Raw genomic sequence first — 13,669 nt, forward strand, 5'->3', positions numbered from 1 at the left:
ATTGCTGCCTCTCCTTGGCTTTTGATGAAGACCCTATGCCAGGTTATGAGGCAGGAGGTTATGGAGAAAAGGAAGAACGAGGCTGGGGAGTAGTAAGGAGTAGCAGCAGAACAGGATTTCCCTTCTTTCTTCACTCTCCTTCCCTCTTGATTCCCACTGGCTGATAGCAGGTGCTTAGGAAACTTTGTGGAATTGTCCTGTGGAAGCATATTCTTACATGCTGTTGATTGTGACCAAGATTAGGAGAGTAGCCTAGGGTAGAAGGAAGAGGTGAGAAAACTGAAGCCTCAGCAGATGTAGCCTGGGGTTGTGCTAGTGCGTGAAGAGAGGTGGGGAGCACGGAACGCTGTAGGAATGTCCTGTAGTTGATAATGTCAGTGTCCCACCAAGTCCCCTTGGCCCACTCTGGGGTCACCTGTAGCTTTGGTGGACAGTTACCGTACATCCCGACAGACCTGTATGCTTCTGCCTGAGAGCTTTGTCTAGCCATAGCAACTTACTTGGCTTCTCAAAAGGCATGCTAGAAGTGCGGGGGGCTCCTCTCCCTAGGAGTAACCTTTGATCAACGATGGATGGAAATTAGTGGACAAATATCCCAGTTTCCTTACCCTTCGGTGGGAGAGTTCCGAGGTGTGTTCTACACACTCAGAGGGTCCTCAGTGAGACTGAGCACCAGTTGGCCACAGTGTTAACCTGCACATTAACACACCCTGGCTGGATTCCTCTCTTCCCCATCTCACTTCCCCATTCTCCCACGATAATTTCCGGTATCACTTCTCAAACTACTTGAACTCAAATCTTTGCCTCAAGGCCTGCTTTTGGGAGAATAAAAAACAAGATAGATCCCATCACAAAAAAAGAAATATAAATATGATAAAAGATGTCTCCACGTCCGCAAATAGCATACCTTATCACGGTATCATGTAGCAAGGTGTACTTCGCTTTTAACTCTGCCATTCTGGTTCCAGGAAGTTTTCCCATAGCATGTAACTAACAAAGAGAACACAAGACCACGATTAGCCATCACACTTCTTATGCTTAAAGCAGAGATAAAATGGATATATGGATATCTTATAAGATCTTTCCAGTCGACATTAGAGAGGAAACACACCAGACAGGATGGTATATTACAAAAATGCTGGGTGTTTGGAGAAAATAATTCTAGTTCTGTCCTGCCTCCAGTAAGCTCTATGTTCCTGAGCAAGGCTCTTACCTCTCTAGACTATGATTTCTCCATCTGTAAATTGAGGGAAGGAATTGAGTTAAGTTCTTCCAATTCTAAGAAAACATATTTCTAGTTTTAGCAAACAGCCTGAATAGTATAGATGTTAAGTTAAAAACTTACAACAATTTGTAAGTTGAGAGAACTAATAAATTATTTATTAGTAATAGCTGAGCATCTATTACAAGCAAGTGTTATATTTCAGTTATTACAAGGATGTTTTGTGAAGTAGGGATGAATCGCCATTTTAAACTAAGGTTTGGAAAGTTAAGTGATTTGTGTCAAAGTTACAGAGCTAGTTAAAGGTGGTGTGTCAGGATGTAAACCCAAGTGGTCCAGCTCTAAAAATCCACGACCACTCCCCTATACCACAATCTCTCTGCCTCTACTGTCGAAGACACATGAGAGTTTGTTTGGTACATAAAGTGCTATTATTTGTTTCTTTTTCATTTTGGGTAAAAGAACTTTTACTCTCAGAACTAGATGATAAGTAGTAATAGACATCACAGTGCAACACAAAACACTGAAGTTTTACCATAATGCAGTGAGCATTTGTGTTAGGTTTGACTTTACCTGAGCTGCTACTGACATAGTATCAAAAAATGGAGCTAAAGGAAAGATTTGTGTTTATCAATGCCCTGTGGTTCTTACCTCCAAAATATCTCCTGAATCCATCTGTTTCCCTCTCCTTTCTCTGTGACATCCCTGGCTAGTCTAAGTGACATCCCACAATAACGAAACCTCCACTGTCCCCCTAGCCTTCCCTGTGTCCACTCAAGGCCCTTGTCTGTCTACTTTCAGGGAAAGCTTTTAAAAAATTAAACAAGGTTTTGCTATGCTGGGTGTTCAGAACTCAAGTGGAGTAGAATTCAAGACCCTGGGTGTGACCCCTGAGGTGCTGTGTGACCCTGCTGTTTTCCAGGCTTCTTTTCCAACCCGCTTCTCAAGCTCTTAGTGCTCCAGCCACACTGCCTGCCTTTTATTTCTGTAAATGCACGAGTCTCTTTCCTTCCCCAGAGTCTCTGTGCTGGTCATTCCTCACTTTTCCTTGACTTCACCCCTATTCTTTCTTCATACCTCAGCTTAAATATCAATTTGTAATCAGGCCTTCTCTGACTTCTAAATTAAGATAGATACACACACCACTCACCCCAAAAGAATGCTGTACTTAATAACAGATGCCATATTACAATCTGCAGTAATAAAGAAATGTGACTAAAGAAATGTTACTCCCCAACTCATGTATAAGCACCATAAAGAAAGGGCCTGGGCTACTCTGTTCTTCACCGTATCCTCAAGCCAGCAGAACCCCAGACCTGGTGCAGGTACTTGGCAAACATGTGCTGCATGAGTGAATGAGTGTGGCTGATAAAATGTGATGGTCTCAGTCTCCACAGTAAGGTTTCGTGGTCTCTCTACCCAAATCAGGGTAGAAAAAACAGTGTTAAATCCACTACGAAACCCTTTTGTGAAGGTGTTTGGGATCTTTTGAGAGTCACCTACAAGCTGGTACCAGACCTGGGTTCCAATCCTCACAACCCTCATTTTCTGTATATGGGTAGATATGTAAACAAGGTTTTTTTAAGTTTTTATTTAAATTCTAGTTAGTTAACATACAGTGTAATATTAATTTCAGGTATACAATTTAGTGATTCAACACTTCCATACAACACCCTGTGCTCAACACAAGTGCCCTTCTTAATCCCCATCACCTTTCAAACTTATCCCCCTCTGGTGACCATCAGTTTGTTCTCTGTAGTTGAGAGTCTGTTTCTTGGTTTTCCTATCTCTCTTTTCCCTTTGTTCATTTGCTTTGTTTCTTAAATTCCACATATGAATGAAATCATATGGTATTTGTCTTTCTCTGACTGACTTATTTTGCTTAGCATAATACTTTCTAGCTCTTTCCACATTGGTGCAAATGGCAAGATTTCATTTTTTATGGCTGAGTAACATTCCACGGTATGTACGTGTGTGTATATGTACATCATATCTCCTTTATCCATTCACCAGTTGATGGACATTTAGGCTCTTTGCATAATTTGGCTATTGTCCATAGGGCTGCTGTAACATCGGGGTGCATGTGTCTCTTTGAATTTGTAATTTTGTATCCTTTAGGTAAATACCTAATAGTGCAATTGCTGGATCCAGGGTGGTTCCATTTTTAACTTTCTGAGGAAGCTCCATCCTGGGTAAACAAGATTTTTAAGCCCTGTGAGAAGGTTCTACTTCTTGCTATATCAAATATCTTAAAATGTATTCATATGCCGCCTTAAATATAATTTACATGTAACTTTTTAAGTGTTGAGTTGCTGTTGGTAGGTTGACCTAATGTTACATTTTATAGATATTTAATTAAACACATTCTGGTTTTTCAGTTTGCTTTCTGTATTTTGAGCTAATATATAATTTACTTCAGATCGCAAGCATTTTCATTGGTTCCTAAAAACAGTATAGGACATAGGTACTGTGCCTTCAAGGTCTAATATGTTAAAAAAAAAAAAAACAACTTTGCATCAGGGCACTCTTAAAGGAGAAAAAGTACTGGGAAAAAAGTTATGAAAAGGTTAAGTGTATGAATGTGTGTTTGCATGTGTATGTGTGTGATATGAAGACCATGTGGGGACCAGTCTTGTAATTAGTCAACTAGGTAAGCAATTGGTAATTATGGACTCCTTTGTTTAGAAACAAATAGAGTATTTATAGTTTTGTTTTCAAGCTGAAAAGATTTTTTTGTCTCACCCATGGTCCTGCATGATGGAAGCAGAAGTAAATATGACATGGGTCCTGTCCTAAAGTAGCTCACAGTTTGAGAAGCTAGACACAAAAGAAACTATATAACACTTACACTATGCTCAGTAGTTTTATTGTTAGTAAATAACTGCATTTGGTATTTTGCGATCATTTCCTTGACATTGTAAGTTAAAGCAAATAAGTAAAATTACAAATTACAGACCACTTCCAGGGGATGGAACTTCCAGAATGGTCACTTGAAGAGCTTGATGAATCTTCTACCTCAAAGAAACATTAATTAAACTCACCAGCATTATCTAACACAGCCATTTAAAGTCCCTGGAAACTGACCTAAGGGCATGCAAAAACTTTAGATGTATGTATTTAATAAAATCTGAAACTCAGTAAGAACGGTGGGAGACTGTGGCACATGAACCATGAACTGCCTCCATTGCCCTGAGGTCCATGTTGTGGAAGAACTATTCCAGGCAGGCTTGGAAGCCAGTAAAGAGCCCATCTCCCCCACCTTCCTATTGTTAAAGACCTATTCAGGTGGGTGGGGCAAGGTTAAAAATAGAAAGGCAAGAATATCTACATCAGAGACATCAGAGACTGCACACTTCCTGGGAGATACACTTCACAGAATTAGTCCAGCCAAGTCACTAAACAAATAAGCAAATGAACAATGCTAACAAAAACATAACAGCAACAACAAGAAGCCTGGGAAGATTCAGAAACCAGAGTTGTTACAATATATTATCTAAAATGTCCAATTATCAACAAAAAATTATGAGCCCTTCAAAGAAATAGGGGGGAAAACGGCAAAAACTCTTTAGGTGGGTAGCAGGTGTTGGACTTAACCAAGACTTCAAAGCAGCTATTATAAATATGTCCCAACAATGAAAGGAAACCACATTTAAAGAATTAAAGGAGACTGTAATGATAGTTCATCAAATAGCAAATATCAATAAGGTAGAAGAATAAAAACTAATATGTTAAATGATGTTCTTTGGTCAGTAAGAATGTATGGTTTTTGTCTTTTTATGTTTGCTTATCTGTATCTTCTAATTTTCTCCAACACATATGTATTGCTTTTAATAATAAGAGGTTATTAAAACATGCTTGAAAACTATTACTGTAAACAACAGAGATTCAGAGCAAAATTTCAAACTAAAGTGTGCCATGATCAGATCCAACTGGCATATACAGACAGATTCTAGGTCAAAGGTAGTGAAAACTCAGCTGTGTTTTCCCTAAGTTAAGTCTCTTCTAAAACACCAGTTAATGGAAGCCTGGTGGTAGGTGGCCAGGGGTGCGTGTTGGTGGGTTTTATGGCCACAGAAAAAGCAGGACGGCTAGAGAGGTTTCCTTTCCTACTTGTTTCCAACACTCCAGAAGCCATACTGCCTTTGATGCCTACAAATCTGTCAAGAAAGCTGGCAGGGCAAAACATCTGATATGTTTTTATAGTTTCTGTATAAATTGGAAAAAGTTAAGTCATAGACGTTTAGAAAGAGGATTGATAAGCTATCTTTTATTTGGTCTACTTTCCTAAAAACAAATCTGTCTTGAAAAGAAAAAGACCAAACTGTAAAGAATGGATTTTAGCCTCCTTAAAAATAAAATTCATAATCTAGATGTAATACTCATCAAACAGTGACTTTCTGTGAAATTGTAAGCTGTCTCCTTAAGCAGATCTATCTCTGGTTGGAAACTTGAGACTTAATTCTAATAGATGAAATGTTTCACTTACAAACATGGAAAAAATAGTTGCATTTTCACACTGCATGATACAAATGGGCACAGAAAACAAGTTTGTCATGTTTTAAAAATGCAGGATCTAAGAAATAGTGCATAAGACCCAATTCAAATTGTCAAAGAGTATACATAAGGAAAGGTTAGATAGTATGTCATTAAGTTCATAAATATGATTGCACAATAGGTACTTGTGTTACTGAATTGCCTTGTTGGTAATTGAGACTGGAAGGAAACATTTACTCTAGAGCTGAAAGTTTAACAAGAGTTCATGATTCATGGATAGCATGTAATGATATGGAAAAAATTTCAAAAATGGAAATTCTAAGACATTCCAAGGAAAGTAAGAACTTTCACCAAGTGAACTGATCTGGAAGGGGGTCAGCATGAGGAAACAATTAGGTGTTTGTGTGGGCGTCTACAGGGCAACCACAGTGACCATGGTTTTTAACCTACTCCATTCTTGTTGCCCCTTTGACATTACCTATTTATTGGTTTGATCTTATCCTCATGAATAGTTGGCTTTGTCGGGGTAGCATAAACTTGAAAGCATAAATATCCTTAGGATCCTTATCTGCCACTCACCTGCTCCCTTTCTCTACTAGAAATAAACAATCTAGCCATTTGAAGCAGTTTCCAAATGCAGTTGAGCTCTCAACAATGCTTCCTTACTCCTTTTATTTGACTTTCCGCCTTGGTTGTTATATCAAGCGTCAGCTTTCCCTTATAGGTAACTCATTCACCAAACAAAATTAGGCCACCTGAACTCATCTACATCAAAAGATCTACTTATTTATAGCCACAGCCACCCTTAACTTCTTCCCCCAAATTTCAAAAATGAAGTCTTCCTTTCCTCTTGGTTAAGGCAAGCCTATCCATCTGTGTTTTCAAATATATACTCTCCTATTTCTTCCTAGGCATTAAAGCAACAGTTATACCTCCCTCTCCTTTATAATCTCTATTTCTCCCACTTAACTGGCTCAGCGTAGTATTGTAGTCAAGTACATCACAAGTGGACTTTGATTTGAATTCCAGCTCTACCACTTTTTTTTAATTCCAGTATAATTAAATTCCAGTATAAGTTCTATTATATTCAGGTGTACAATATAGCGACTTAGCAATCCTAAATGTTACTCAGTGCTCATCATTAGTGTTCTTATTCTGTCATTTATTTCCCCCATTCCCCTGGTTCCCTCTGGTAACTATCAGTTCTCTTATTTGAGTCTGTGTTTTTGTTTGTCTCTTTTTTTCTGTCTTTGTTTTGTTCAGCTCTATTACTTTTTGACCTTGTCACTTGGAGTAATATTTAATCAAGCTGTGCTTCAGTTTTTATAGTTTGTAAAAGACAAGAAGACAGAAGTAGTCCCCATTTCATATATCCATAGTGAGAACTACATTAATAATTACATATGAGGTATTTGGTGTAGTATCTAGGACCAAGGGCTTAATCAATGGCAGTAATTTTATTATTATCATTATTGACATTATCCTCAACCTATGAATGTCTTTCTCATTTAAAAAACAAACAACACAGGGGTGCCAGGATAGTTCAGTCAGTTGAGCCTCAGACTCTTGATTTCGGCTCAGATCATGAATCCCAGGGTTCTGGGATCGAGCTTCACATAGGGCTCTGGACCGAGCATGGAACCTGCTTAAGATGCTCTCTTTGTCTCTCTCTCTCCCCTTCCCTCTCCCCATCTGCCTCTCTCCCTGCTCTCTCTGTCTCTAAAAAAAAACAAAAAACCACAAAACACACACACACACACACACACACAAAACACCTAACAACACAAAATCTACGCTGGATGCTGTGCTCCTTTCTCTCTCTCTCTTTCACTCTCACTTCAGCTTTCTTCAGGAGAGGAGTCTCTGTTCTCTGTCTCCACCCCCTTACCTTCCGGGCACTCAGGGAGTTGTAGTCACTGGCTTGCCAACACTTAACCAAACTAATAAATGGATGGATGACTAATTTCTCTGGCAGATTTTGATATTTTTCTCTTAACCACTGTTTTCCAGTAATTTGTTTATGATATATCTTGATGTGGTTTTGTTTGGCCTGAGATTTGTTCACAATTTTGGATCTGTGAGCTTATAGTTTTCATGAAATTTAGAAAAATTTTAGATGTTGGTTTTTCAAATATTTTTTCTGTCCCCCTCTCCTTCCTTCTGTGATTAATTATTCATATATTTGGCCACTTGATGTCCACGGATCACTGATGTTCTCTTTTTTATCTTATACTCCTTTTTCTTTGTTTCATTTTGAATAGTGTCGATTGTTACCAAAACCTACCAATCTTTTTTTCTTTAGTGTCCAATCTGCTATTAATCCCATCCAGTGAATTTTTCATGTCAGATACTATGTGTTTCATCTTTAGAAGTTTAATTCAAGTCTTTGTATAACTTTCTCTTCTCTCATTATGTTTATGCTTCCTTCCACCTTTTACCCAATATTAAAATATGTATAATATCTGTTCTGATGTCCTTGTCAATTAATTCTATTTCCGTGTCTACTCCATTGTTTGATTTTTCCTGTCATTATAGGTCATATTTTCCTGCTTCTTTGCGTGCCGGACATTGTGAATTTTACGCTTTTGGGAAATGGATTTTTTTTATATTCCTTTAAATATTTTGGGGCATTGTGAGTCACAGTTGAGTTACTTGGAAACAGTTTGATCCTTTCAAGGCTTACTTGTAATCTTTGTTAAGGAAGTTCAGAATGATCTTTTGTTTAAGGCTAATTTGGCCCCACTACTGAATCAGTGCCCATATGTCAGGAGGTCTTTCTGTCCTGATTTGGCTCTATGTGAGTTCCAGGTGTGGTTCAACACCTTCCTCTCTGGGAGTTCTTTCTCCAGCCTCAGCAGTATCCTTACAAGCACGCACTGACCAATATTCCTCTGCAGTTCTCTGGAGCTTCCTCTCTGTGAAACTCTGCCCTCTCCTCACCTATGTATTTTAGCCAACTTGGCCTCCATGAATCCCAAACTCTGTCTCCACAAATCAGCAAGATCACTTAGTTCTGCTCGGGGTCCCCCTCCCTATGCTATCATTACTTGGAAACACTGAGTAGTGAGATGGGGCGATGATAGTTCTTAATTTATTTACCTACCCCCTCCCCTCAGAGATTACTGTCCTGTGCTGTTTGTTGTCCAAAGTCTGAAAACCATCATTTCATCTAATTTGATTTGATCTTAGTTGTTTAAGGTAGGAGGGTATATCTGGTTCCTGTTATTCCATCTTAGTTGGAAATGGAGTCCCAATGACCTCTTAATTATTATATTCAAATGACATTCCTCTGTCCTTAGGTTACTTGATGATTTTATGCCATTTATTACTATTGACTTATCATTCCTGGAACTCTCTCCTCTTCCAGTTACTGTACTATATCATCTCATGGTTTTCTTACTCTTCTGTTTTCTTCTCCAGTCCTCCCTTTCAAAGTTGGTGTCCTCCAGGATTTGGTCCTTATCCTTTTCCTCTTTTTAAATTACTTACTTTCCCCAGGGCCTCTTATTTATTCCCATAGTGTGAACTACCGCCTACATGCTGATGGTCCCCAAACAGGGGAGTCTCCAGGCTGTTACTGGTCTAGTTAGAACTTGATTTGTTCAAGGGCCTTGTTAAGACTATGGGAGTTATGGTGAAAGAATAATAAATGTCTTCTTTGTCTAACACCTGGAATACATGAAATTGTTTCCTTAACACAATATCGACATTCAGGTATTGTGACCTTTTTTTTTTTAGAGAGAAATGTATTATCATGTGGCATTTTGTCTATAGATTTTGTTGAACCAGATATTGTCAGATAGTTTTATAGAATAAACAGAATCTGTAACTCTTTGCTGAGCATGCGGCAATAGATAACCACTTCCTCTGACTTCAAGTCTTTTCTCCCTTGAATATGTCCTCCATGCTGCCAGCAAAACACAATTTAAAAACACAGTTTTCACCTTGCTTTAAACACTTCAAAGGATCCCATCACCTTCAGGATTAACTCTAGGTCCATTAACATGCTGTTCAAGGGCTTTCATTATCTGGCAGTTGCCACCCTCTCCAAACCTATCTCCTCCCTTTCTAAATCTCCCGTGACCATTTCAGTTCTGGGTCATCTCCTGTGAATGGCAGAATGATGTCTTTCCCCTTCGCCCCCAAAGATGTGCACATCCTGATCACTGGGACATTTCTAGAGATATTTTACCTTACAGGGCAAAAGGGATCTTGCAGATGTGATTAAGAGTGTGGACCCTGAGATACGGAGGTTATTATAGATTATCTGGCCAGGCCGCAGCTACTCACAGGAGTCCTTAAAAGTCCTTAAAACTAGAGGAACTTTCCTGGCTGGGTTAGGGAGATGAAATGGAATGAGGAGGAAAGATTGGAAGTGTGAGAAGGACTTGACCTGCCAGAGGAAGGGGGTCATAGGACAAGGACTCTGTGTAGCCTCAAGAAACTAGAAAAGGAAAAGAACCAGAAATTCTAGGAGAGACTCCCAAAAAGAATGTGGTCCCACCTAAACTTTGATTTTAGTCCACTGAGGTCTGTGTTGGACTTCCGACCTACAGAATTAGAAGATAATAAATGTGTGTTGTTTAGGCCACTGCATTTGTGGTAATTGGTTAAGAGAGCAGTAGAAAAAGAATACAGTTCCCAACCATACCATGCCTTGCATGTTATATTCCCTTATCTTCAGTTTCTTCTCTCTCTTGTCCACTTGGAGAGCTCTTACTCTACCTTTGAAACATCTCAGTGGTCACCGCCAGAGACACTGCCAGGCAGAATTCTTTTTCTGTATTTTTAGATGCATTTGCTATTGTACTCATTATACACTATTAACGAAATAATGATTAAACATGTTTCTTCCCACCAGGCTGTGTACTCTTTGATGATGGAATCCCTACCCCTTTATTCATCTTCGAGCCCTAGCACATGGCTTGGTATCTTGTAACTGCTCGATAGTGTTCACCAAACCGTTGTTGATTTCACCTTATCTTAAAACAAATGATGCAGTTGGAAGAACTCTTGTTCATTCACTTCCTTCCATTCCAACCTCCCCATTAGAGAAGGTGGGCATAAAAGAGGAACAGAGCAAGGTAACTTGGCCTGAACATAGACTCGAAAGAGCAGAGAATGTGCTGTACAAAACCAGCTGCCTCACCCACAGCTTCTCTCCTCCCTTCTGTGTGGCTGGCAGGGCGCACAGGATGAGCAAAGAGACCAGGGACTGTTCTCCCACAGCTGTCTTGTTCCTCCTCTGGTGGCCCATCATAGGAATGCGAGGGGGAGGCTACAAGTGGCAAACAGGGCCTCCCAAGAGTTAAGGCATTAAGTGCAGTGGACACTGTGGGTGAGTACTGCAACTGCTTAGCTATATGTAAGACTTCAAAGTTAAGTTATAATAGTTTTAAGATAACATGTGCAGCCAAATAAATAAAAAGCAGGCCTAAACACATACATGCTAAAGGGTGGCATTCCTTTAAAACACTCACATTTGTCCCCCTGAAACTACGATTACAGTTTTCCCTTGTTTAAAAATTTTCCCCTTCTCTTCCAAAGATCATGAGGAGAAATGATAGCAGGTTGGAGTGGCTGTGAGCCTGGGAGGCAGGAAATGAGCCAGATTAAAACCCAGATGCCTCTTCAAGAGCTTCAAAGGGTGAACTAATGATTGAGAGCAAAGAACCTAACTGGGCCAGAGACATGAGAGGCAGAACATAACTGGAGTCAAGAAAAAGAGCCAGGTTAAAACCAGTGAATGATGAACGTCACAAAATAGGAACCAGAGGAGTAGGCATTGGGGCAGGGGTGGCATGAACCCCAGAAAGGATTGTGTTGCTGGCCGATTCTGACCAATCAGCTTTCAGTCTTTCACATCCAGAGGTCCCACCTCTAGTGCACCTTTATAGATCTTGAGTTGGTTTAGGCAGTGAGAACCCCGAAACAAAGCTGGGGCCCTCCAAGGCCAGGGTATTTCTCACACAAAATTTGTGAATGTATGAAGGTCATGTCCACAGCTGGTCAATTGTTCATCTCACTTTGTAGTTCACAGACCAAGCCGCTGCTCAGACCCTGCCGTAAGGCTCTGTCATTGCGAATGTGGGTTGGATCCCAGGCCTGGCTGCTCTCTCTGCTGCTGGGTAGGTGTGGTCACCCACCCTTCAGACCTTCTCTGGTCTGCTGACAGCACCACCCCTGTCAGCTGGCTGCAGGCCAGGGATCCCCAGCTCTGGACCGTAAGGTTACAGGTAAGGGACATAACCTCTCCCCACAACAAAGAAACTTGGGACTTCTGGTGCCTGCCTTCCTGTTTTGAAGATGCTTCTGCCCCACAGTGCTCTTGCCAGTATTCATAAGTAACAATTTATTTAGTGTAGACGCATCCAGGAAGCCACCGGCACCAGCAGCACCCTCCACTTCCCTTTCTAGTGGGCAGATTGTGATGGACAATAAAGCCTTTCACTGTTGATTGCAGAAGTGTTCTTTAAAAAAGAACAAAAACCCAAAGTTGCAGCTTGAATTTCCCCATTGATACCATAAAATGGAAACTTGGGAGCAGAATATGGGGTTGTTTGAGTTCCACTCTTGTTTTTTTCCTTTTTTTTCCCAACAAGAACATTTTTTACTTGAAGCATACTTCAGAACACATGGTGCTAAAAAATATGTATAAAACATTTCATCCAAGAAAAACAGAATACACATTCTCCTCAAGTACACACAGAAGAATCCCTTGGTTAAATCACATAAAAAGAAATGTAACAAATATTACAAATTTGAGAAAACTGAAATCATACCAGGTATATTTTCCAACCACAATGGTACAAAACTAAAGATTAGCAATAAAACAAAGCTGGAAAATCTATAATGTAAATATTAAATATTTAACATGTAAATATTAAACAACACACTACTACACCAGCAATGGGCCAAATAAGAAATCAAAGAGCAAATCAAAATATGTCTCAAAACAAAAGAAAAAAATATTCCAAAATCTATGGGATGCAGCAAAAGCATAATGTTAGAGTGAAATTTATGCTATAAATGCTTGTATTAAGAAAAAAAGTTCAAATAAACAACTTAATATTATACCACCAGGAACTAAAAAAAGAAGAAACTTCACTAAAATTTAGTAGAGGAAGGAAATAACAAAGACATATCAGAAATAAATGAAATAGAGACCAGAATAAATAATAACATAACATTGAAAGCAATGACCAGTTTTTCCAAAAAAATAAACAAAATTGCCAATGCTTTAACTACATAAACCAGGAAAGAGAGAAGACTCAAAAGCCAAAGTGAGAAATGGAAGAAAAAACAGATACCACAGAAATACATAGTGTGATAATAGATCACTATAAACAATTATATACTAAGAAATCAAATAACTTAGAAAAAAAACCCAGATAATTCCAAAAACACACAGGTTACCAAGATTGAATCATAAGTCTTGAATCCAAAAAGTAGGAAAGCTTCTTAGACCAGTAACAAGAGTGAAAGTTCAATTAGGAATCAAAAATCTTCCAGCACATAAAAGCCCAAGACCACATGGTTTTATTGGTGACTTCTATCAAACATTAAAAAAATAATGACAATCAAAATCTTACAAATAATGGAAGAGAGGGAACACATTAAAAAAATCATTCAATGAGGCCAGTGTTACCCTGATACCAAAACAGGATAAAAACAATACAAGAACAAAAAAGTCTAGTTCATCTGATGTAAGTATTGCTGGTCCTGCTTTCTTTTGACATCCATTTGCATTATAAATATTTCTCCATCCCCTTGCTTTCAATCTGCAGGTGTCTTTAGGTCTCAAATGAGTCTCTCGTGGGTGAGTTCTGCTCTTGTTGATTCACTGGTAGGGGGCTTTAAATCATAGCAGGATATTTAGACAAACCATTTAATGTTTATTAAATTTACCCCAAGTATTTTATTCTTTTTGGTTCTATTGTAAATGGAATTGTT

General features: G+C 39.1%; 1 protein-coding gene across 4 annotated transcripts in view; it reads right to left on the reverse strand.

The window, feature by feature from the left end:
- Nucleotides 1–13,669, reverse strand: part of CCDC146 (coiled-coil domain containing 146) — a 118,255-nt gene that overhangs the window by 43,043 nt on the left and 61,543 nt on the right. For all 4 annotated transcript variants that reach the window (XM_053218577.1, XM_053218576.1, XM_015069726.3 and 1 more), the window contains exon 3: nucleotides 908–990. In XM_053218577.1, the coding sequence (XP_053074552.1) occupies nucleotides 908–990 (83 nt within the window). The remainder of the gene's footprint in view (nucleotides 1–907; nucleotides 991–13,669) is intronic.

This window comes from Acinonyx jubatus, chromosome A2 (assembly GCF_027475565.1).
Source record: "Acinonyx jubatus isolate Ajub_Pintada_27869175 chromosome A2, VMU_Ajub_asm_v1.0, whole genome shotgun sequence".
Classification (NCBI taxonomy): domain Eukaryota; kingdom Metazoa; phylum Chordata; class Mammalia; order Carnivora; family Felidae; genus Acinonyx; species Acinonyx jubatus.